At 43.1% G+C, this 24,158-nt stretch overlaps 2 protein-coding genes and 1 long non-coding RNA gene across 3 annotated transcripts; 2 read left to right on the top strand and 1 right to left on the bottom strand.

Annotated features, from left to right (window-relative positions):
• Positions 1–2,736: 2,736 nt before the first annotated feature.
• LOC110973029 (uncharacterized) lies at positions 2,737–10,308 on the top strand. Its single transcript, XM_022223427.2, has 2 exons — positions 2,737–3,053; positions 6,316–10,308. Exons 1-2 carry the CDS (start codon positions 2,894–2,896, stop codon positions 8,442–8,444), a joined length of 2,289 nt encoding a protein of 762 aa, XP_022079119.2. The 5' UTR covers positions 2,737–2,893; the 3' UTR covers positions 8,445–10,308.
• Positions 9,654–15,022, bottom strand: LOC147799701 (uncharacterized). The gene is made up of 2 exons (XR_015424830.1): positions 14,599–15,022; positions 9,654–13,880 (listed from the first exon to the last, which is right to left on the bottom strand). It is a non-coding gene; the product is annotated as an uncharacterized LOC147799701 (long non-coding RNA).
• Positions 15,023–15,996: 974 nt separating this feature from the next.
• LOC110989228 (uncharacterized) lies at positions 15,997–23,514 on the top strand. Its single transcript, XM_022253464.2, has 13 exons — positions 15,997–16,413; positions 16,584–16,831; positions 17,113–17,309; positions 17,740–17,879; positions 18,284–18,543; positions 19,278–19,480; positions 19,871–19,974; positions 20,148–20,397; positions 20,757–20,983; positions 21,265–21,689; positions 21,937–22,042; positions 22,197–22,398; positions 22,627–23,514. The coding sequence occupies exons 1-13, from the start codon at positions 16,105–16,107 to the stop codon at positions 22,776–22,778; spliced, it is 2,823 nt and encodes a 940-aa protein (XP_022109156.2). The 5' UTR covers positions 15,997–16,104; the 3' UTR covers positions 22,779–23,514.
• Positions 23,515–24,158: the final 644 nt, after the last annotated feature.

The following is a 24,158-nucleotide window of genomic DNA, read 5'->3' as shown; positions in this document are numbered from 1 at the left end:
ACTACAATGTAGGTATTATGGTCTAGAGTGTTAATCTGAAAGAAGTTCACCTGAAAATTTGGGACAATAGCACTGAACCCATAAACTGTCGTCCAAGACGTGCATGGTTTGGGAATCATTAGATGTTGAATATACATGCAAAATCATAACGCTTGTCCCACGCTGCTGCCTAGATGGGACGGACAGAGCTACTTGAAGACCTCACAAGTTATTGCTACAAACGTATTGCCAACGACACAAGCGCTGTGTAGATCTTTGGTATTGCCCACTGTCCTCACGAATGACTGACGTTTCCAATCTAAATCCCTTTCCATAAGCGCATTCATCAGGCAGCCGACCAAGGCATCATACATTTTTATTATTAATAGTTTGTGCTGACATGCATTTTTTTTAACGAATGAAAATGCTTTTTTTTTCGTTTGAATTCTTAAAAAAAATTTCAATTGTGTGTTTGTTCTAACCATTCTATTGGTTTCAAGACACGGATCGATCAGTGCGGGAAACACACCTGAAATATTTCAAAATGATGGATGGACTGAGGAAGGAAAACCTGCGCTATTGTTTGCACATGGCCAGAAATGTTTCAACTTGAGATAGTACTTGTATTGTGTTGTTATGAGAGATACGTGCGGTAGTAGATCTGGTCTGGACGGTCGTGGCATGCGTCATCAGAAAAGTGTTGAGTCAGATGAAATATTTCCACAATAATTCCATAACAAAATGGTGTATTTGGATTTACAGGTGCATAAATTGTAGGGTTCGGGAATGTTTGCAATACAACCCATGCGGTCGTATTATAAGTATTATTGCAATGGCTGTGCCAATCAGCCAGCACAACTTCACAACTTCCCATCCCGTACGTAGTCTCCAGACAGACGTCCTCCTAATGGAGGGACTTCTCGAGTCCCGTTACTACTCTCTATAGGCCTATCCAGTGCTGGACACAAAGTTTAGTCTTGTCGTTCAGGGTGGTCCGGTCTGAAGGAATACAAGATGGGGGGGGGGAGCAGGTAGCATACCAGCAGGTGGTTCATCGTCTGCTGTCCGCTGCAGTCGTATTTACATGTAGTTCCTTCTTGAGGCCCCATCTGTCCATAAGGATCTGGCAGCTATTAGTTGTGTTGCGAAGGTGGTTGAAGCAAGCCCAGAAGGCCACGCCTCGCTTGAGCCAGATTTAAGACACTCCTTCGGAGTGATAGGTTGACCAGAGGTCCATCTGTTGGGAGTGAGGACTGTTGTTGAGGGCCTGAGCTGAGTGGAGGAAGCATTTGAGTCTTCTGGGAGGTGGTTCCCTCTCGAAGAGAAGATGGAGTGGGTCACTCTCTTCACTTTGTTTAGCTTCTCCTTTTGAGACAGGACCTACCTGCGTATTTGTGGAGGCGCAATGCCACACAGCAAGTAAAGGTCATCCGCTCTAGTTGGTTTGAGTCAACATGTGATGGCTCTGTAAGCAGCATTTAGAGCAGTGTCTACCTTGGAGGCGTAGGCTGATCTGCACCAGACTGGAGATGCATACTCAGCAACAGAGAAGCAGAGGGCGATGGCAGTTTTCTACATTGAGGCGTAGGCTGATCTGCACCAGACTGGATATGCATACTCAGCAACAAAGAAGCAGAGGGCGATGGCAGTTTTTCTACATTTAGAGTTGGTAAGCCTCTTAACGGATGCTGTTCCTTGCACCAATCTTTGCCTTTATGTTGACGATGTGATCTTTGTAAGACAGCGTGCAGTCCAGTGTGACACCAAGGTTGACAGGCTTGTGTGTACTAATTCAGTTGCGTGTGGATCAATGTTTTCAAAAAGCTCCCATTTCAACAGGAATCACTCCTGGGCTGAAATTTCGACCGAATGTCCTTTATGTGAAACACTTCAATTTGCGACCGATTCTTACACATTAAAAATTTCTCCTTTTTGAGCAATTTCCAAATATCAGTTTTGTGAAATCCTTGTGGAGACCCAGCTAGTGCCACGGTGATTCGTTGTGGATTGCTTGCCGTCTGTAAACACCGAAGGTGGAGGTGACGGCCGGGTTGTGATCCGGACATATGCTGGGAGCTCTAAGGGTTCCTCCTGTAAGGGTTATTGTCCCTTGGATTAATCGACCCTGGATAGTGAGGGTTATTATCCCCTGATTTGATTAACACTCCACGTAGAATAACACTGCCTACTTGCAATGTGTATCGTTGGTAATAGTCTAGCTCATGTTTTAATTGCCAGGTGGTTAGGTTTACCACGTGAGGCATATTGAGTTGCCTTGTGAGATGTATTGTACAAATAAACCGTGTTTTATATGTTTATGTATTTGATATACCTCGTTGATTTATATTTGTAATAAACCCACTGCACCGATTTATTGTCCTTGAAACCCTGTGTCGCTGTGAGGTTTATGAAGGTTTCCCTGTATTCCCTTGCTCTGATACCAGTATCAATCTTGTCTTTCCCAACTGGTGGTAAATTTCCACCAAACGAACTGCTCCAAGGCTTAGTCCGACGTTTGTTAGCTGATATCCCCCCTTGTGTCAGGGTAGCCACTCATCCTTGCCCAAGGTTAATGAATCTATCTGCGGGGTTGGGCCTGGTCAATTCCAGTCATCTCTGATCAGGCCGGTCGACTAGGTGCGCCATAAGAGGTGTCAGTTATCCCGCCACAGTACACTTCCATAATGCTCGGTCACAGAATTGCCGCTGAAAGTGTCTCTTTATGCAAAATAGCAATGCTCTATTGTCCCCTGAATTCAGCTTTATAATAGCCACCCTTGGAAAACCAGTATTTCATTCATTCAAATCCGGTGCCCACAGGTAAAGCGGTCCTATACAATGCACTGGCTCAGACGATCCCACCGCGCACGGTTACAGTTTTTTCGTCCTATGGTCCAACTTGAGATCTAACAGCATGGCTCTTCGACTGCGGTTGTTGACTGTCCTCTCCTTGACACTGGCGGTTGCTTGTGGCCGACAAGTAGGACTTCTCAGCAAGTTGAGAGCTTCCCAGCAATCTGCCTGGTCAGACCCTGGGAATAGAAAACTTAAGATCTCGACCTCCAATATTCTAGGTGAGTTGAATACTACATAAAATACAGCGTTTGCAGGCAGTTTTGAGTGCTTATACAGGAGTGTATACAGGATATGGTATATGAAAAGATTCCTGAGATTTTACTGTAAAAACCTTCCAAAGGAGGGTTAAACAGAAAGAGATGAGGCCTAAACTGCGATTGGGTCAGCGGTTTGTTGCTCAGTGCCCAGAGTGCAAGGGCGTATGGGGGAATAGATCCATCCCCCCAGAAAAAGAAAGAAATCAGAGGATACTGAAACAAAACCCAAGTTTAGCCCCCCGAAAAAAAATTGTCACCGGATCCGCCTTTTCCCGGATGGTACATAACACTGCATTTTTTGACACTAACGTTTTTGGCAAAACTGTGGATTTGTATTAAATTATTAGTGATCAGCTGTCGAATGTGTGTGGACAGCACGCACTTTAGTTAACCTAAAGCAAACCACGAGAATGTTTTTATATTGCTGTTGCACTGGTGCACAAATTTTTATATCCCGGAGTTAGTGGTAAAGGTGGACCCCGTACCAAATTTTCAATGGATAAAAAGGAGGCCTCTTTTGGGGGGCGTGACCTCGTTTGCGCGTTTGGATCTGCCCTTGTGTAACAGTGTGTCTTGTTACCATTTTAGAAGTTTTCAGTAAGGTCTGAATTAATCCTTCCCCCGTTTACATAAAGGCAAGAATTCCATATACGGACAAAACTAATTTTTCCCTTCAGTTATCTATATTAGCCATTTAGCAGGGAAAATATTGGGGTATTCACTGAGAAAACAGATTTCAGACCAATAGGGTGTATTGCGTCGTCCGTATATTGCGCATGCCTACAAAAAGGCCGACTCATCCACGTGACCCCACGTACATCCACTGCACGTTACTTAGGAAGTAATCAAGCTTAACACGAAGCTGTCTTGGGGATATGGTGAACAATTTTCTACGGAAGGTGTGATTTGTGGCGTAACTAGGGTTATTAATGTCTGGGGGTACCCATGGGTGCACAATTTTTTTTTCCTGGGGCACCAAAAGACAAATGAGCTGCAGCAGAGGTTGTTCATGGATTTTAAGGGGGCACGGGCATTCGCTGGGAGAGGGGCGGGGTGGCCCCCGTAGTTACGCACAACAGAGCTTTGTTAGGGTTCAGACCCTACGATGAGGCATACATTGTGACTTAAATCTGGACTTGCAATACCTTTTATAGCGCACGTTATGTTTATTTACGACGTCCATTTTATAAGTGGGTACCTTTGTTATTGTGGTTGAATTCACCCGAACACGCGAAATTGTTGCATCAGTGGGCCAGTAAGCACGGATACTATGGTGTAGAGCGCCCTGGAAGTGCGTTGGAAGTGGCATGCACAGTATATTTATTATAAAAGACGTCTAAATTGCTTTATACTTGAAAATAACACTGACTGCCCAGTTCACAACATAAGCCTACGACTACTACAATAGTGGGCCGCTGTCTAGGAACCCATGCATGTTTGCACGCAGTGTTTGCGCATAACAGTACATTCATAAACATGATAAGTCTTCCAGTTTTGTTGATTCGTTTAAAGAAATTCTTAGTCTGCCGTTCCCATTTGCCACTCGCTCCTTTCGACGGCCAGAACCAGTACAAACGCAGCGAAATTCCCATTCACCTTGGGCAGGCACCAGAGTACTCGACACAATAGACTTGAATTTTAAGGAAAACATTTCTAATAATCTGCAAGATCCCACTTTTGCTTGTATACAGGGAGACGTATTATGCAAAATATGTGTCTTCTTTTGTGTTGATGGAATCTTTGGAATTCCCTTCAGATTTCGGGGGGGGTGCAGTAGGTACAATATTCTTAGGTTATACATTTTGTGCATCACGTTGGGGGGTCCCCCTTTCCCCATATTGTGCTGGTTATCAAGGGAGAAAGCAGCCCTAGCAGCGCATGGTGCGCGTTAATTAAGATCACAATTTTGATGGAGCGTGACAATTGAAAAAGAACCTTTCAAAAGCACCTTTGGATAGTTTAATTTCTGTTTGTTTGTTTGTTTGTTTGTTTGTTTGTTTGTTTGTTGGGGTTGTTGGGGGTGTTTGTTTGTTTGTTTTTGTTTGTTTGTTTTTAAACGGGTTCATAGATTTGATTTCAGACTGTCAAAGTCTGGAGCGTAGCCTTCGAAAAAAACGCACTGGCATGTACGCATGTGAAAAATAATTCGACGTTGTGGGGTTCTATCGTCTGATTTTGAGCAGGTCCAAAGCTTCTAGACCTTCGGGGCGATCTGATAGCTAGGGCCTGCCGAATGGTAGACGTTTAGTGTGCGCGTGTGGGAAATGTGCATTTCATGATCAAAGTACCACATTTCTGGCACACAGAGAAACTGATACAATGTAAACAAATCTGGATGAAGACAACAGCCACGGCCGCCATCATTAAAATTGCAACTCCTCCACACTTTTTAAAACGACGGCTGCCTTGCATTGGCGTCGCATGGGGCATGGCGGAGCTTGTCCCCTGGAAAGTGGCTTATCACTTTGCTGCCGCTGAGTGATATCCAAATTTGCTTGTCATCTCTTATTCTATGTCTGCCCCAGATTTGGTGTTTTTTTCTTGCGACGTCAAAAATAATACATGGGATACTGAGGGTATACCGCCCCACTTCTGTATGCTACATGTCACATGCGAAAAAATTCAGATGTTGTTTATCTTTGTTCATTTTATTGACTGCACCTTAAATTTACCTATACAAGAACCCCGATATCGACTGTATGGTGGTGGATTTTACTTCTTCGGATCACACTGGGAACAAAACGTATGCCCCAAACTAAATTATATATTTATTTAGTTCATGTACGATCTAATCTGAAAACAAACTGCTCCCCTGTGGAAGAGCCAGGGCAAAAGTTGCTCTGCATACAAAAAGTGGGATTTTAAAATGCTTTAATCGAAAGCTTTAATCTGGTAATCCTCCTAGTTTCTAAGTTATGGGCGATGGAACGAGTTTCAAAATGGGGGACAGTTGTGAGAGCATCAGGTATCAGCCAATTAAGAGAGCGATCCATTATGCCCCACCCCATAATAGGACCTTCCAAGAGTGGGGAGGCCTCTCCCCTGGTTGAAAAAATGGGGCCACTCCTCCACCCCTGCACCCCGGCTTCCGCCGCCAGCGAATTTGTCCGCTGGAGTCGCTAAGTTTGAGGTTTTCCTTTTGCTGTGGCTCTGACCTTGAACGTGTGGCTTGCTTTAATGATAATTGAAATGCCGTCATTGTTTTCTTTTTTTTTTCTTTAAGGAGTCTCAAAGCAGGCCTTCCCACTGGTGAAAAATGAAGTTGTCCCAAGTGGATTAGCACAGGGACCGATTCGGACGTCGATGCAGATGATCCCATGGCAGATGCTGTCCAACGAAATCAACTACCAACAAGTACCATCCCAATCAGTGGGTGTAGAACCCAAGAACAGACTTCTGGTTTCGAACCACATCAAACAACCTTCCCTCGGAACATTGCAATTCCACATGACCGGACCTGACGCCGACGCGCAACCATCGAAGGTGACACAGGATACTTTGGACCATAGTCTGGACATTGAATCGGGTCTTGGGCATGCACTGGTTTCTGATCTTTTAAAATATGATGGATCTGGGTCAGACCTCGGTAAAATGCTGGTTTCTGACCTCAACAAGGATAAAGGGTCTGGGTCAGGCCTCGGTAATCCACCGATTTCTGACCTGCACAACGATGATGGATCTGGGTCAGGCCTCGGTAAGGCTCTGATTTCAGACCTGTACAAAAACGATGGATCTGGGTCAGGCCTCGGTAATGCACTAAATTCTAACCTCTACAAGGATGGTGGATTTGGGTCAGGCCTGGGTAATGCACTGATTTCTGATATGTACAAGGATGATGGATCTGGGTCAGGCCTCGGTAATGCACTGATTTCTGACCTCAACAAGGATGATGGATCCGGGTCAGGCCTCGATAATCCAGTGGTTTCTAAACTCTACAAGGATGATGGATCTGGGTCAGGTCTTGGTAATGAACTGATTTCTGACATGTACAAGGATGATGGATCCGGGTCAGGCCTTGATAGTCCAGTGGTTTCTAACCTCTATAAGGATGATGGATCCGGGTCAGGCCTCGGTAAGGCTCTGATTTCAGACCTGTACAAGAATGATGGATCCGGGTCAGGCCTCGGTAATGCACTAAACTCTAACCTTTACAAGGATGGTGGATCTGGGTCAGGCCTGGGTAATGCACTGATTTCTGATATGTCCAAGGATGATGGATCTGGGTCAGGCCTCGGTAATGAACTGATTTCTGACATGTACAAGGATGATGGATCCGGGTCAGGCCTCGATAATCCAGTGGTTTCTAAACTCTACAAGGATGATGGATCTGGGTCAGGTCTTGGTAATGAACTGATTTCTGACATGTACAAGGATGATGGATCCGGGTCAGGCCTCGGTAATCCAGTGGTTTCTAAACTCTACAAGGATGATGGATCTGGGTCAGGTCTTGGTAATGCACTGATTTCTAACATGTACAAGGAAGATGGATCTGGGTCAGGCCTCGGTAATCCAGTGGTTTCTAAACTCTACAAGGATGATGGATCTGGGTCAGGGCTCGGTAATCCAGTGGTTTCTAACCTCTACAAGGATGATGGATCTGGGTCAGGTCTTGGTAATGCACTGATTTCTGACATGTACAAGGATGATGGGTCCGGGTCAGGCCTCGGTAATCCAGTGGTTTCTAAACTCTACAAGGATGATGGATCTGGGTCAGGTCTTGGTAATGCACTGATTTCTAACATGTACAAGGAAGATGGATCTGGGTCAGGCCTCGGTAATCCAGTGGTTTCTAAACTCTACAAGGATGATGGATCTGGGTCAGGGCTCGGTAATCCAGTGGTTTCTAACCTCTACAAGGATGATGGATCTGGGTCAGGTCTTGGTAATGCACTGATTTCTGACATGTACAAGGATGATGGGTCCGGGTCAGGCCTCGATAATCCAGTGGTTTCTAACCTCTATAAGGATCCTGGATCCGGGTCAGGCCTCGGTAAGGCTCTGATTTCTGACCTCTACAAGGATGATGGATCTGGCTCTGGTCTCGGTAATCCACTGGTTTCTAATCTCTATAAGGATGATGGATCTGGGTCAGGCCTCGATAATCCACTGGTTTCTAACCTCTACAAGGATAATGGATCTGCTTCAGGCCTCCTTAAGGCACTGATTTCTGACCTGTACGAGGATAATGGATCGGGGTCAGGCCTCGGTAATCCGTTGGTTTCTAACATGTACAAGGACGGTGGATCTGGGTCAGGCTTTGGTAAAGCTTTAATATCTAACATCTATAAGGACGACGGATCTGGATCGGGCTTCGATAATGTAATGGTTTCTGACCTGTACAAGGATAATTGATCTTGCTCCGACCTTTGCAATGTGGTTGTTTAAAATCCCTGACTACAAGCTTCGACTGTCTCCCGACTCTGATTTTTGAGCTTCCTCGCAGTAAGGTGCTTTGGACCTATTAGAGTTTTTCACTAAGTGGTGGAGGTACACTAAGAAATCTTGAGAAATCAATCAGAAAGTACAAAGCTGATGGTCTGTCTGTTTATTTTTTATCTTCTAATATGTTTTCGCGTGCAGCTGCAGTGAGTAAACCTCCCATGCATAATCCCCATCTTGACATGAGGTGCATGCACAAGGTTGATCGTGCACCCGATGCAATAAAGTAGACATCATCGGCGTCACGAGGGAAGGGGGTTAGATAAGGAGTGCTTAACCCCACTGAAAGAAATGGAACATAAAATAGTAATGAGTGAAGTCTGTTAATATCTGTTATACTCCTCATCCTTTATTTTTCTCTAATAGCAAAGGTCTCACCCAGATGACCATAAAGTTTTGCAAAAGTACATTTTGTTCACAATAAAAAGCTGCAGCTGCATTAAAGTAATTGTGTATATGTAACACGATTTTCTGCAGTCTGATACAAAATAGTTTTATTTCTATGAAATAGATACCTGAAATTTTATATTAGGTAAAGGGCTGCGAGTTATTCTCTAAGTTATATAAACCCAATGGCAAGGTGTGACATATAAGGTGTAAGGGCATAACATGTAACTAAGAGTTAACATCTTCCCGACGTCAAGTACATCTTGAAGTAATATAAACGTAGTCGTTGTGTTTTTCTGTTATTGTATAACGCTTTTTCTGGTACAGCGTTTTCGTTTGTTTTTTTCACTGATGGTGGGGTAGCACACAGGCTCCTCCCCACTCCAGAATCCAGATACTTTATCTGTAACACCAGTTTGTCCAAAGTTTGAAGCAGTGTCGGATCTAGCAAGCCGATGGGACGGGGGGTGGGGAAGTTGGCCTTCGTTGCCTGTTCTGTTTAAGTGCCAATAATTCAGACACGGTTGTATCACCTTTCTTTGCAGGGGCGTGAAAAGTCTCACGGATGAAAATAAATTGAACAATCGGTGACTTAAGAAAACAATCCTCAACACCCCCATCAAACCCGGAACGCTGGGGATATAAGGTATAAGAGAACTACTTACTGCAAGGATGAAGAGATCGGTCCATGAAGCCCCGCCCCATTGTTTTCTGACCAATCAAAGCTATGATTTATGTCCGACATACGTGCTCAAAATTCGGACATTCGTGCACGCCTGTATGATACGCTGGGATGGAATACGTATTGTGGCATTGGAAAAGAGCATGTTCTAAATGCCAACATCCGCACTTGGTAGGGCTTACTGGATCGGTCTTTTGACCTTCACAGTCATTGCATATCTGTGGCAAACACAACTTGTCATGGAACATCTTGAAGCAATTTGTTATGTTCTGTTTCCTATTAGAGAAATAAAGTGTAGGCCATGCATATTCTGTAGTAAAAGCATTTAGGAAACAGCGGAATAATAACTTATTCTTCTGTAAGCCTTTGGTAGTCGCGGGCGAAAGGGGGCACTTGTCACTTCCTTGAGAAAGATTCACGCGTCGGAAAAAGAAAACAGGGCAAAAAGAAACTGGTTTGGAAACGAAAAAGGAACGAGGAAGGAGAAGAAATCACTAATCTGCTAAATGTATCTCGGAATTAACCCCCTTCCTCTGTTGACAGTTTGTTGGATTGCTGGTGACGAGAGCCCCATTCCGGCAACGCGCATGTCCGCACAGGAAGTTGGATTTCTTTTGTAGTTGGTTTCTCCAGTGTGGTGTGTCGGTAGTCTTACTCTTTGTGGGATAACATTTGAAACCTTCAATAAAAAAGCAAAAACAAATTAAAGAGGGAGTATCTTTTTTGATGTCCTTTCTCTCAGGGAATCCGGGTGGATTTACTCATTGTGTGTGCACATTACATGTCGGCAGCAATGCGCAAGTAGCGTATCCAAGGTTTGTCGAGAAAAAAAAAAGCAATACGTGTGCGCAATGTAAGGCGCTGACTCGCACGTGTATCCTGTTCTGACGTGACATTTCTATTCTATCCGGTTCGTAGGTGTGACGTCACATCAGTTTAAACCACGCCCACTGCACAGGCACTGCAACATAGAGCTGCAACTATTGATTGTCGTCTACATGGAACCGGAACTTAACGCGCAATTAACTTCAGCGATTGTCCAATGGGAGCCTGCAAAACTTGGCGCGTCCGCCTTTGTGACAAAGTCACTTACGAACCGCCAAAATTGCGACGCTACGACGGCCCCGCCTGTCGTGGCGTCGCATCGTGCAGTTGCGTCGCGTTGTATATATCTTGATGCTATGGAATTCCATATCTGCCGTCGTCTGTCGCATTTTGCTTTTTGTTGTGTCCCAATTCTGCAATTTACCAGTTCCAAACATGCCATTTTCCGTCGTGCGTCGCCCGTCGTGCGTCGCCCATCAAATGGGTTGCATAGGACCTGCAAAAGCCGGGGGTTAACAGATGACAATGTGATGATTCCATTCACTTCTAAAGATCTTTTCCAAATAAGGCAAGTACAAATCCCACCTGCAAAGCATATACTAGTCACATAATTAATTCCAATAATGCTAGACTACCCCTGCCCCTTGACAAGAAAATATCGCCTCTCTGAGAATTCAACCAAGTGTTTTTTTTTGGGAAAAACATTTTCAGCAAAAATGTTCCGGCCAACTTATCCACAGTGTTATTCTGATTTGCATACTGTAAAAATGTGCCGACTTGTTTTCATCAAATTCCAGGAAGAAAATCTGCCAATCGATACAGATATTCCATCTTGTCCTCTCAATTTCACCTTGAAATCCAGAAATACCAGACGTGCTGCGGATAACAAACTCTTTATTAAATGTATTGTTAGGGGGCAATTACCACTTGCTTTAAGTTTCAGAAAATGTGATGTGTTGGTTTTTGTGGGTGTGTATGCCATGGTGGATAGACCAATGAGAACAGGTTGTCAAGCACATCAGCACTATTTATGGGGCTAACAAGTAACGTTACTGTTTAAAAGACTTCTGTGAGCCAACCTGCAACTAAAGTCATGTCTAATTTAGAGTATACAGCAGATTTCATCATAGGTATACCCGCCCTCAAAATAATGTTGGATCAGTTCGTCTCTTATGAAAACTATTAAGGAATCAAACATTGTAAATAATTTATTATTTACATTCTGTTCTGTGGGATATCGTGCGGGACAGACAGAAATATTACATAGGCTATAGACCTAAAGTCAGGCTGTTAACGAGTAAAGTTACGTCTAGAGTAACTAAGTTATCGAGAAAAACAATCTACCCCAACAAAAGTCTATTTTGTTAATTTATTTATGTAACCAAAATAGTATTATTTCATATACACGTTACTTAACCGATGTCGGGATATTATTTCTTCTGCAAAAACGAATACATGCACATCTTCTAGCTCTATTGCTAAAATGAGAGTCAGGCATGATGGATCGATCAAACAAGGACATGTACATGTGAAACGCGATCAAGGGTCAAAGTTAAAAATACCACTGCGCATCGTGACAACAACAAAAAACCACGGACGACGGGCGACGCATGACGGGCGACGCACGACGGCAGATATGGAATTCCATATGATGCCGTCGCGTTGTGCCAGCTTGGCTTGCCGTCGTATCGTGCCGTCGGGACGTGCCGTCTTGCCATTGTCGCGTCGTGCCGCCGCGTCGCCTGTCATGGTATGGCTTTCATATAGTGTGCGTTAGGCCGTCCCGTCGTGGTGTCGCGTCATATAGTTGTCCGTCTTATCGTGCTGTCGTGCCTTACTGTTTCTAGAAACGTCAGATGAATACTATTAGGCCTATAGAGGGCGTATGTCACAAGTCCTAGAAAAAATAATGGTGCGTGCATACCGTTGCACTACGCCAAATACGCGCCCATAGAATACGGTGCAAAATCAGACAGAAATAGCACCGCCTATTGATTAATGGGAATAGGTTGGCCTCCCCTTTTCACTGGAAATTAAAGATTATGGCCAGAAAATCACTTTTCGTTCAATGTTCTGGGGGTTAGCCACGTGAATTTTTTTTGCCACGCCTTTCTCTGAAGATACCCCTGAAATAGGAGTAAAACTACGTGCGTTCCAAATTCGCGATTTATAGAAATATTTTTTGTGAGCCCTCCTGATTATGGCATGTCTTGTTCTCTTATTACATCCAACAATTAAATGGGATGCACTCATAGGGTCTACAAGATTTGATCATGAAAAACGGTATCTATTGGTATTGAACTTTACTCCGTCTCTAAGGGCGCCCCCTGTTTCCACCAGTAATGAGGCGATGGGCGAGAGCACGACGCTAACGCACGACGCAAAGGGGCGACGGCATGACGCGACGGCTGAATGCCACTACGCAAAAGGACGACGGCACGATAGGATGTTCTTTATTGTTATTAAACCAGTGTTGGGTAAATTCCTATTCCAACTCTTTTCTCTGTAGATCAACTGGTCGAGAACTCGGTGAAGTAATATTAGATTTTATAGGTAGGAGGAAACCCCGAGCACGAAAACCCACGAAATCAAATAGGGACTGAAAATCCAATCCACCTTTCGGCCTGAATGCAAACCCCAAAACGCGGAGGTGGAAAGCGAAGAGAGTACCACTGCCAAACCGTACTCCCATTTTATGAGGGGGACAAGACCTCAGGTCTGCCCCAGTTTAGGGACAAAACGTGTTTGAATTTCCTGTGTACAAAGCTTTTCCTGTAGTTGCCAAAGGACCATTGTCCTTGGTTCTTTGCTGCTATTGGGAGAACTTTACCACACAACATGTAAAACCCTTTTGATTTTTCTGTGTGGCGTACTGCAAATATTGTCGTACAATGGTACCGTTCCCAAGGACATGCATGTATAATACGTGCCCCAATTCGGACAAGGCTGCTTAATTTTTCTTGCCAATATTTTGCATTACGTAAGTACAGAAGTATAACTCGGAGTTTCCTGGGGACCGTTGGACACACTCATTATGAACTCCATGGAGTGAAAACTCCATGAAATGACATCACTTTGCAGCACCCTGAAAGTAATCACCCTCTTTTCTGGTATTCGTAAGTTTCTTTTTCAATGGATATCATTCAAACAGTTGTCACTTTACTTATATTTTAGGAGCCATTTTTGTTTGTTTGCTGTATACGCGTCCTCCCCCGAGCGCAAGTTTCAAAGCTTTTTCCGTAGCGGTCCAACATAGGCTGAGTGCAGAATTCACAATTTCAACATGGTTGGTAAATGCTCCCACGCTGTCTTCTTGCTTAAGTATCCTAGTTAATCATCTCAGTCCCCTCCTCCGACCGACATACAAGTTTTAGATGGTTTAATCCATTCCTAAAATGATCAGCGTAAGTGCTCCTTTCCTCTCATTTTTTTCCAAGCACCGGCCTCTTGCATGGCTATAAAGGATGATAAAAATACAAGGTATCGTGTCAACTGTCAAGCGGTCACCGTGTGTGGAGGACAGAAAACGGGAAAAAGGGTCAACACAAACCTCACCGCTGCTTTACTCGCAATGGAAGATGAGTTGGATTTTGTCAGATTACGGGCGTGATGATCCGTCCAATCGGATGAGATCCAGTCCAACGTTTACAGTATCACTCCCAATCCGATCCCAATCCAACTGAGCCAAGTTCAATCCGATCCGAGGTCGTATTTGGATAGATTCGGATCAGAATCGGAAATGCTCATCTTTGATGTGCCTCCCTTTCCCCGGCATTTTGATTGGATAGGAGTTTGTTGTGTATGCTTTGCGTGGACTATAGAGCAAAAGAGGTAGATTAACCATTGTTGAAATTCATTGTGTGACTCACGACTATAGGGTGTCGGCTTTAAGAACGTCAAACTTATTAATGTTTTTTTATTTTCTTTGTGTTTCACAGCGCAAATGTCTGCACTAAACGGAGTATAGAATGTTCTCTACTAACTAGTAAATATAATTTGCTCTGAATATTTATCAACTGGTAGGAAAAGAGTCCAATACACTATTAATAGTATGGCCAAAAAGAAAGTAGGCTATTGTACCATTCTTTTGCACAAGCAAACAAGAGAACAGCACGCACGATTTAAAAGCTTTTCCCCTGATCACACGTATAATCACACGAGCCATGCACGCACCAGAAACCGCGACTCCGACCATGCCGCCGTTTGTCACCGCACGACAGCCGCAGCGCCAGCCCACAGTCTCTCTCCAGTCGTCTCGTCTCGCGTCTGGCAGCTTAATCGAGACGCTTTCACAGTCACCGCTTCCCGTGAGGTTCCGGGAGGAATGTCCTCTCTCAACACCTCATCCCCCGCAGAAATCTCGATTTTCACAGTTCATTTTGTCAATACGACCACCTCTCGACTCTTCTCTGGTTAAAAAATGCTAATGAAAAAGGAAAAACATCACATTGTCATTAGGCCTAATTGTGGTAAATTCCATTGGTTATCGTACCAAGGTGATGTCTACTGAAATGAACATTGTGGTCCCAAAGACAGCACGCTTCAGTCAATATCCTCCTGGTTACAGTTTTTAGAAAGTTCAAGCTAGAAAGTTTTATCAGCGTAAAAGTCTAGACAACTCTTATGCAAAAGTTCGAGTGGCGACAACCTGTCCATCACTGGTCGATGTTACCCGAGTATTACGGTCAGTGACGAAACTTTGTGCCAAGAAATGAGGGGATGGGGCATGGGGATTGCGGGAGGGGATGACTTACCCGGCCATGGAGGTTTTAAAAGCGGGGGGGGAGTGCATTGACATCATATGACACTGGGAGCGATGTTCATGCTACAGATATACACTCCTGCAGAACCATACATCAAAACGACGTATTTGTAGCGTTTTATAAACTATTCTGTCTTTTTGAGTGTGTTGAATACATTTTGGTTGGGAAGTCCGCAGAATTCTTTGCAATCCGCCTGCATTTTTATATATCCCCTTTTGACCCCCGGTCAAAAAGTGGGGGATTAACCCCACCCCCCGGAATTTACACCCATGATTAAGATTATAATTTGTGCATTATACTGGGAAAACCGACAACTGCCGCCAATAACTGATCATCTCTCGAACTGGCCCTAGTAGAAGTGGCCGATCCAGCTTTGAAACTGCTCAGGCCACCACCGTGCGGACAAAAGGGTTGTCTGTCAAATTACAATTTGAGCATTCAAAGGGTTTGCTGCTTGAGAAAAGAAGTTAAGGAGAAATGACGAAAAAGTAGAGATTCCTTGATTCGACACTTTACTGAAACGGGTGACGTCACAAGTCAGAGTGGTTTAATGAGCTGCGAATTTTGAACTCGGCCTTTACGATGTTTCAATCCTTGTAAGTTAAGTGATCACTCAAACATAATCAAATTGCGCAATGTGGGCCTAGCCAAACGTCTGACCAATTCACTTGTGACGAACAGTCTTGAATCGGATTTCAGACAGACATGAAACTACATGTTAGCCTTGGCTGTATGTATAACTTTCACTGATATCGTCACACTCCTACAAACGTGTTCCGACAGTAGAGACACCGTAGGTGTTCTCAGTAATGTTCGTCATTTTCCATGAACACTTACGGTGTCATCATGACTGCGTTTCAGTCATTGAGATGACATTGGGTGTAATGTGTACCCTGTGGACAGGCATGAAGGACGCATGCCCCCGCGACCGGAATACCGACTTCCCATCATGAAATTATTCTTCCTTCAAGTAGTTTTTCAGAAAAGCATAAATAGGAAGCGATCGATAATATTGGTCATTCCGACACCATACACATCCGCAGCGTGGTGTGAATGTGTTAGTGCAGGCTATATTGCCACTGGTAGCCAATTACTCGGTGAAATGGCAAGCATGAAGTGCCTACAACTTTTGATCATCGGCTTGATCGGCGCGAGTTGGGCTTCACAGGGCCACTATGAAGGAGGAACGGTTACGTGGAGAGCTGACCCACTGCATCCTCAGAATGTAAGTTTTGGGGAGCATTTGGCTAATTTATCTCCACAGACAAACTTTGTAAATGAGGCTGATGCGAATAAGAGCATCACTACTAAAAATTGCTGAGCTTGGGAGGGTTTTGCGCTATGAAACGATCATGGAACGAAATTTAAAATGCAGTCACTCCTACCTTCTCACAGGTAGATGTGACAGTCCAACTCAACTTCAAGCACAGCTATACCAACGGCTATCTGCACGAGCCGTGCACAGAAACGGCGATCCAGACGAGAGAAGTGCTGAGCACTGAAGGGTCGTTCCGGGTTGACGATGAGAAAGTGTCTTGGGCGAGGTACGTCTGTACAGCGTACGACGAAGTGGACAACTGGAGCATAGGCAGTTACACCTTCACCCATACCATGAGGCCAGGACAGACCAGCGTCGAGTTCAAGTGAGTCGATTCACCGAGTTATCTAAAATGAAAGCGGTTTTGAATACTGATTACATAAAGAGTGCGGGAAACTTGAAAATTATTCATATGATTATAATAATAATGTCCAAGGTAACATTTTACATGTTGTGGTTCTGTTTTTTTTGTTTTGTTTTTCAGGGGGGTTGAGACAGTTCAAACAATGTAATTCTATTCCGATCTCATGCTCACCTTTTCCTGCACATTGGAGAAAACGAAAGGCATTTTAAGATGTTAGTTTCTGGTCTGTTTTCGGTCATTAGTTACGAGGAATGTTGCTGGCTGACAGAAGTCAAGAACAACGGGCAAAAGGTCAGCCAAGGGCGGGGCTGGAATCTAGCCTCAACCGTTGATATCGCTCCGCGACCCGACAACGGCGCCGTCAATAACCCACCGATGGCTGCTTCTATCCCGGTGTTTAAGATCAACAAAGGGTGCCGGAGTGCCTTGTATATCCCAGGTGAATTTCGCCATTTCCTTTCTCGAAGAAAACTTGAGTTATTACACATAAATAGTCTGGAGTGTATTATTATGCCTATTGTTAACAACCCAAAGTTCGCGTTCGTGTCTGTGTATTTTTTTCAGTGCAGTCTGTGTGAACAGGAAAGCTTATCGTCCTAATTAACAAAATGTCCAGTCTCTTTTTAGTTTCGGATCCATTTTCTCAATAATTTCAACATTTTTATATATGTTAGAAAAATCAATCTCCTTCAGAAATCCAAAAGTCCCCTCCAAAAATAAAACCTACACCAGATCGTCTGGAATCATCTTTTGTGGAGTTATGTGAAAATGCGTTTTGTTTCTACACCCTTAAGGGGGATACCACAGTTCTGTCGGGTGTTGTTTCATGAATCGTCAGTGTTTCTAATAGCCTGCATTATTTTTCACAGCTTGGGATAACGACGCTGACGTTGTCAAATGTCGCTGGACTGACCCAGACAAAAACGAATGCAATAACCAAGATGGCGACGCGTGTGGGCCCTTGTATGTGGACGCCAGGAGAAGGAAACCGGGAGCAGAGCTGGAGCAGGTTGGTGGGTTGCTCGGAATGGAAATGAAACTTTGTCAGATGAGCAAAAACGACAGTTTTTGATGTAAAATCGCTTGGGGAAATTACCGGCATATTGGTGTGAACGTTTGATATTTCTGCTGTCTGGGCACTGTTATAGCCATTTTCCATCTTATTATTAAAGTATGGATTGTTTGCGGTAATAGGCTACCATGTAAAATCTTCTTTAAGTTGTGTAAGTTTGAGAGAACCAGACCCACACGACCCAAAATGGATATTAATTTCATGGAGTCATATCAAAGCTTCTACTATTTGTTCGTGTCCATCGTGCAAATCAACAAGTCCAATTCAATCTTTTATCATTGTAGGAAATGAATTGCACTGGATAGGATTAATTGGATTATTGTACAAATTTGTATCTCCAGGACACGTGTAAGTTGATCTTCCACCCCAAGAACCCCAAGGGCAGGTACGCTATGTCGGTCATGATCGAAGACTTCGCCCCTTCTGACTTGACCACGCCCCTCAGTAAGATCCCCCTGCAGTTCTTGGTGTCGGTGGAGCCTCGTAGCGGCACTTGCCGTAAGCCGGTTATGCTGGATGTGCACGGGGCCTGCGTGACGATCCCTGCGGGCCGCCTTATGCAGAGACCAATCACCGCTCGCAGCTCCTCGCCTAACTTTCGGTGAGTCAAAAAGGGTCCATATCTTTGGAGAGATGTTTCCGAAACTTACTCAAGTTTCAATGGACATCGTTGGCGTGAGGTAAACCTACGGTAAAGGCTTCAATATCACATCAATGTTCCATGTCTATTCCCAGTTCCGTATTCAATGTAAATTTGAATTATGATAACATACAATCAACTGCACTTTTCCACAAAATGAATGTTGCCTGTCTATATAGTTCTAAACATTATATCTTATGTTTGTTTTATTGTTGGAATCATTTCACAGCATTAATTTCTCAGTCAGAAATTTCTGACAATCTCTTTTTTACCTTTACAAAATTGCAAAAAGTCTGGATGTCAATATGATGCCCGGGAAAGGCCGGGGATTTTTTATGATGCTATTGTGTTATATTGCTATTATGCTTTGTGGTTCCCACGAATTACTAATTCGTTCCCTCCCACGAATTACTGCATTTATTTGTGCACACGAATCATTAGCTCATGGGAACGAACAAATTAATTCGTGCAAAAGAAATAGCAACTTAAAAAAAATTCAACCTTGCCCTATCCCGGGAGTCATAATTATGTCAATAAACTGAAAGACGAGTAACAAAGAGTCTGAAATGCAAGAAAACTGGCAACAAATCGAAACATTTATGAAGATTTACAGCCCTTCTATCACTGACAAGTTAAGAAAAACCTACGGGATATAATTTTTCATGAAGCGTCTCGAATTTTCTTACCTCCTGCAGGATTGTCAGCATCGATACAATAAAACCCGTAGGCATTACCGTCTCCCCCGTTACCAGAGTGGAGGGATCCGAGACAGACTTTTACGTCATGTTGTCCTGGACGCCTTCAATTGGTCAGATTGGACGTCACGTGATATGCTATAAAGCGGAAGAGGAGGGACGTTTCTACAGTGACATGGCTTGTATTTACATCAATGTTGTCGGTAGGATGATTTGACTTGTTTTCGTGAATTAATGAAATATTGGAATGAAGAATTGGAATATTAAAACCAACCGCAGTTACTGAAAAAGGCGTACGTTATCCATTCTGTAGGAAAATTCACCTCTCCTTTTATTCAGTGATTCTTAAAACTAAACAAATCAATATCAAATGGATTAAATATGTTTTGATCATTTTTACGTTATTTCTTACAAGTTTTTATCACTGCCATTTCTATATAATGATTTTCATGCCATAATCTCCAAGAATCACAAGGTGCAACAAAAAGCCCATGGTGACATTGATTTCATTTAATATTTTCCACAGTATGTGTACTATATAATCAACAATGATTACAAATCCATCAAAAACCTTGTTATTCTGGAAATTTCAGATCCTGAAGTCTATGAGCCTTTGTATGTGATGAAGTCACTGTCCATGCCCGCCGAGGGGTCGGAAACTGCCGAAAGGGAATTCGCAGTGCAGTTCAACAGGCAGGTGGGTTATACCCATTTCTTCATTAAATGAAATCAACAGAAATCCATACGGTTCGTTCTAAGTTGTTAAAAGTTCTATTAACGGTTTAAAGTGGTTTGTTCAAAATTCCATTGCATCTTCTTTTACAAAAGAGTAAAGCTTGCGTTGTGTTTCCTGTGTCATATATAAAAAAGGTATCAAGACCGGACAAACCAGCCTATATTTCCATCCTGGACGCCGAAGACGAGGTCATTTTCACTATAGACACTTCATCTGAAACTGACGTCACCTTCGAGGGAAACAGTCTGACATTCTCCCTTCCGTTGGATGTTGTGCTTCAGTCCGGAAGCACCTATCGGTTGCGCGTTGAGGCACAGGCAGTGAAACCAACTGAGAGGTGTGGGTCAGCGTCCTCTGTTGATGAATGGAGCTTCACTTGGATCGGTGAGACATTTTGTTGATTCCAAATATTGATAATTGTCTGCAAAATTGGTCAGTTTTCAGTCAGTTTCGTATTACGTCGAGGCCCATTTTAAGTGAAATACTTTCTCTTGCCTTTCGCTTGCCTTCTCATAAATTACCTTAGTCATCATTGCGTGACTAAAAATGCGTACTATAATTCCTTCAATTTAAATAATGCAGTAATCGAATAAGTCGGAAAAGGTTATGTAGTTACGTCAGCTGAACAGTAAAATAGGTTTTTATCCGTTTCTACAGGTAAGGTACTCCATTTTGCAACAATTGACAATAGTGAATTTTGTTCTCCCAAAAGTATCTAAAAGTTGACTGTTCCATTTACAAAGGTCGCAAACTCCCCGGCGAGATCGAGGAGACCGCAGTAGTTCGTCAGCATCCCAGCTCGGCAGACTGCCGAAGTAACTTCATGCAGGTGTTTGTCTCTAAGGCGCTGGTTGGGAATATTGATCCCTCCACCATGTATCTCAACGACCCCACATGCACCGGCAGAGAATATAACGTCACTCATTACGTCATTGGAACCTCATATAATATGTGCCAAACATCGATGCAGGTGAGTTTGAGGATGAGAAAAACAACATCAGTCCCATTTCAAATCATGGTCTTTCCCATAATACCTGATGGATTTTTTTCTAATTTATAAACAGTGAAAGGTCAGTGCTCATTGGTCATTTGATAGTTAAAATGAAATATGTCGTTCCTTCCAAACGTATCATATAGTCGTGCAATTCATGACAAGAAATTTTAAATGATTAAATGGCAGTCAAGCTCACCGACTTCTTTACAGTGGAAGGGATTTTCAAATTTTCATTCAGTGTTTATATTTGCCAATAGGAAGCCAGTGAGGCTGGTCTCGTGTCCTTCGAGAACTCGGTCTTCATCCCGCCTCAACCGTACACACCAGAAAGCGAGATCACGCGAGATCATTTCATCGAGATACACATGTCGTGCCGCCTCCTTCGAGACGCTGTCGGCTACCTAGCCTTCGATCCCAACGTCACCACGATCGTTTATTACGAAGAAGGCTTCGGGAACTTTGACTTCTCGTTCACCATGTTCGAAGATATCTACTACACCACGCCCACAAGTCGATACAGCTACCCCCAAATCGTTCAGCTGGACCAGCCGGTATATTTTGAGGCCCGCATAAACTGCGATCCAGAAGAACAGTGTGAAGGTGACGTCATGATTGATAGCTGTTGGGCTACGCCCACAACCAACCCGTTTGACGTCAAACGTTATGCCTTTATCAAGAATGGGTAAGAACTACGATGTCCTTTTCATTTCAGATTTCAATGCTTTTAGAAAATAATAACAAGATAAATAAGAATGAATTGGACTGGCTGTGGAAAAGATAAAGCAGGAGACAGGGGCAACACGGGATAAAGGCAGGATTTACCGGCCTTTCTAATGCGCAGAAATGTTACAGTGATCTTTATATTCACACTTCACCGGTGAATATCGTACAGAAAGTGTTATGCCCCTCTTTTGTTTATAATTATGTAGATGTGCCAAAGACGACACCGTGCAATTCCTTCCGTCACCTTCAAGCGACAGAAAGCGATTCTCGGTTCATTCCTTTGCTTTCCTTGGTGAACATATTCACGGCCCGGTAAGCTGGTCTTTTCCGTTCAGAAAGTTTACTTTCGAATTTCAGTGGAAGGTTTATTCAAATCTCTGACATTATTATTTGATCCGACATTTAAATAACAATTGAACTTACCTTTCAATTCCAATTTTCAAATTATTGGTCATTCTCAATGCAGGTTTATGTGCACTGCAAAATGAGCAAGTGTTCCCCAGCAGGCGATTCTCAATGTGAGGTAAACTGCGATGAACAAATTGACGTCATCGATGACGGCATTGACAACAGTTTAGTGCGCAGGTCTCGACGTGACGTCGCCGACCAGACGCCACAGCAAACAGAACACATAGCAACCAGACGGTTAAACCCGGATCATGATTCTGGTAGGTACTTTTAATTGGCTCTTATTGCAACATCAGGTTCACTAATTAGACGGTTTATCCAAAGTTTCCACAAAGTCAATTCTGTCACTTCTCTGGAAAATTTCATTTGTTGTTCCATTGATCCATAATTGTTTTTAATGAACATATTTTAAAACCATAGTGTTTATTATTTTATAGCATACTTGAAGCCTTATTCTCATTATTTTTGTCTGGTTACTTCTCTTTCAGCCACCCCAGGTGGAAATTCATTCATGGGCGTCAACGCGGACGTTGTTGAAATCGCATTGCTCGGCGGTGTCATATTCTTACTACTAATTCTAATCGGTGTCCAATGTATGAAGCAGGATGTGGCTGGAACAAAGACTACCGATAGCGTCTGACTGACTTGATGTGGTAAATTCCACTAATTTAATTTGGAGAGATGGTAGAAACGTTTACAAAAATATAAGAAATTTTAATTCCTTTTATAACGCCAAAGTTTGGGGAAGGGTTTTTTGGAAAGTTGAGTCTGAAACCACAGACTATCCATATTTACGTGAGCGCTGGGGCTGATTTTCTAATGATTAAAATTGAAGGGTTTTTTCATTGTACAAAATGTTCAAGAAAAATACCATGATTTAACCACCTTCACTTGGATTAGAACATTTGCATGAGTAAAATATACACTTGTTATCCTCCACCATTAAGCTGGCGATGCATAACTTTGCTCATTCTATGATATGTATAAGTTTTATATTCTGAAATATTCAAATTAAATGAGAAGAAAGGACGTCTGGAAGTCTGTTAAAGATATATCGATTTATGTTGTAAACATTTGAATCATTTATATTTTAATACCAGAATGGAAAAAAATAATTCTTAAATACGAAATGTAAAATATACGTAGACATCAGCACCTCCATGAATTAGAAAGTATCCGGCCCTTCTTTAGTGTACGCTGTTCAAGGAGACAGATAGTGAGCCCTGTCGTTTAGATACGGCAGATTTTTATGGATGGGAGGGTAACCGTATGGCGAGAGAGTATACCTTAAAACCTACCAGCTTTCCTCAAATATGCAGTGAGCAAGTGACTAATAAAAGGGCTGTACAGGTGACAAGTGTTACCATTGATGTTAAGCCATTCTTCAGGGTGTGAATATCTTGTCTTGGTTGACAAATGTTGACGTGAACGTAAAGACATAGAAGAGAAAGTTTCACGTGACATGCGTTGAAAGGCTGGTATTCATTGGGTGAAAATTGACAAATAGAAAAAAGAGTATTAAAGATACTTTTCCCACGTAAATATATATCTGTAAATACAAATATAAGTTCGGCCATTTAGCATTGACTCCATGGGCTCTTTTCTTGACCCTAATGATTCCCGGAATTTCGACACAATTTTCTAATAAGGGGGTGGGGAAGGGACACTACATCATTTTCAATACCGTGTCCAAAAACACATCATTTCTCCCAAGCAGTCTTTCAAATCAATATATTACGAATAGAGTAGTTCCTTAGTCGTGGTAGTTTCAGTTCGGGTGCTTATGTGGATAAGCCTGGTTTTAAAAAATCTCACATCAAACAGCTTTCTCATGGGGCCTGCCGCCCTCAGCGTTTAACTCGGTGCAAGGCAGTGTTTGTTTCTCATGGATCTGGACCACGACCAGTGACCCGTCGTTGGTTTACAGACACCAAAACTCATCTACTGGATGGTACAAACGAGCGTAAGGATACAGATGCTTGTGAAACAAACAGGCTCGAGGTGTCACGTCCTTCACTTT

The sequence above is a fragment of the Acanthaster planci genome, linkage group LG03 (assembly GCF_054643075.1).
Source record: "Acanthaster planci isolate LZ-2023a linkage group LG03, COTS_SCS, whole genome shotgun sequence".
NCBI lineage: Eukaryota > Metazoa > Echinodermata > Asteroidea > Valvatida > Acanthasteridae > Acanthaster > Acanthaster planci.
Note: the sequence above shows the minus strand (reverse complement) of the source record. Positions and strands in the feature narration are given on the sequence as shown.

Coding starts and splice junctions, on each gene's coding strand:
- LOC110989228 (XM_022253464.2), top strand. CDS start 16,105: ATGCCCCCGCGACCGGAATACCGACTTCCCATCATGAAATTATTCTTC. Junction 17,310..17,739: donor GAGTGCCTTGTATATCCCAG/GTGAATTTCGCC, acceptor TATTTTTCACAG/CTTGGGATAACGACGCTGAC. Junction 19,975..20,147: donor CAGTGCAGTTCAACAGGCAG/GTGGGTTATACC, acceptor TATATAAAAAAG/GTATCAAGACCGGACAAACC.
- LOC110973029 (XM_022223427.2), top strand. CDS start 2,894: ATGGCTCTTCGACTGCGGTTGTTGACTGTCCTCTCCTTGACACTGGCG. Junction 3,054..6,315: donor CTCGACCTCCAATATTCTAG/GTGAGTTGAATA, acceptor TTTTTCTTTAAG/GAGTCTCAAAGCAGGCCTTC.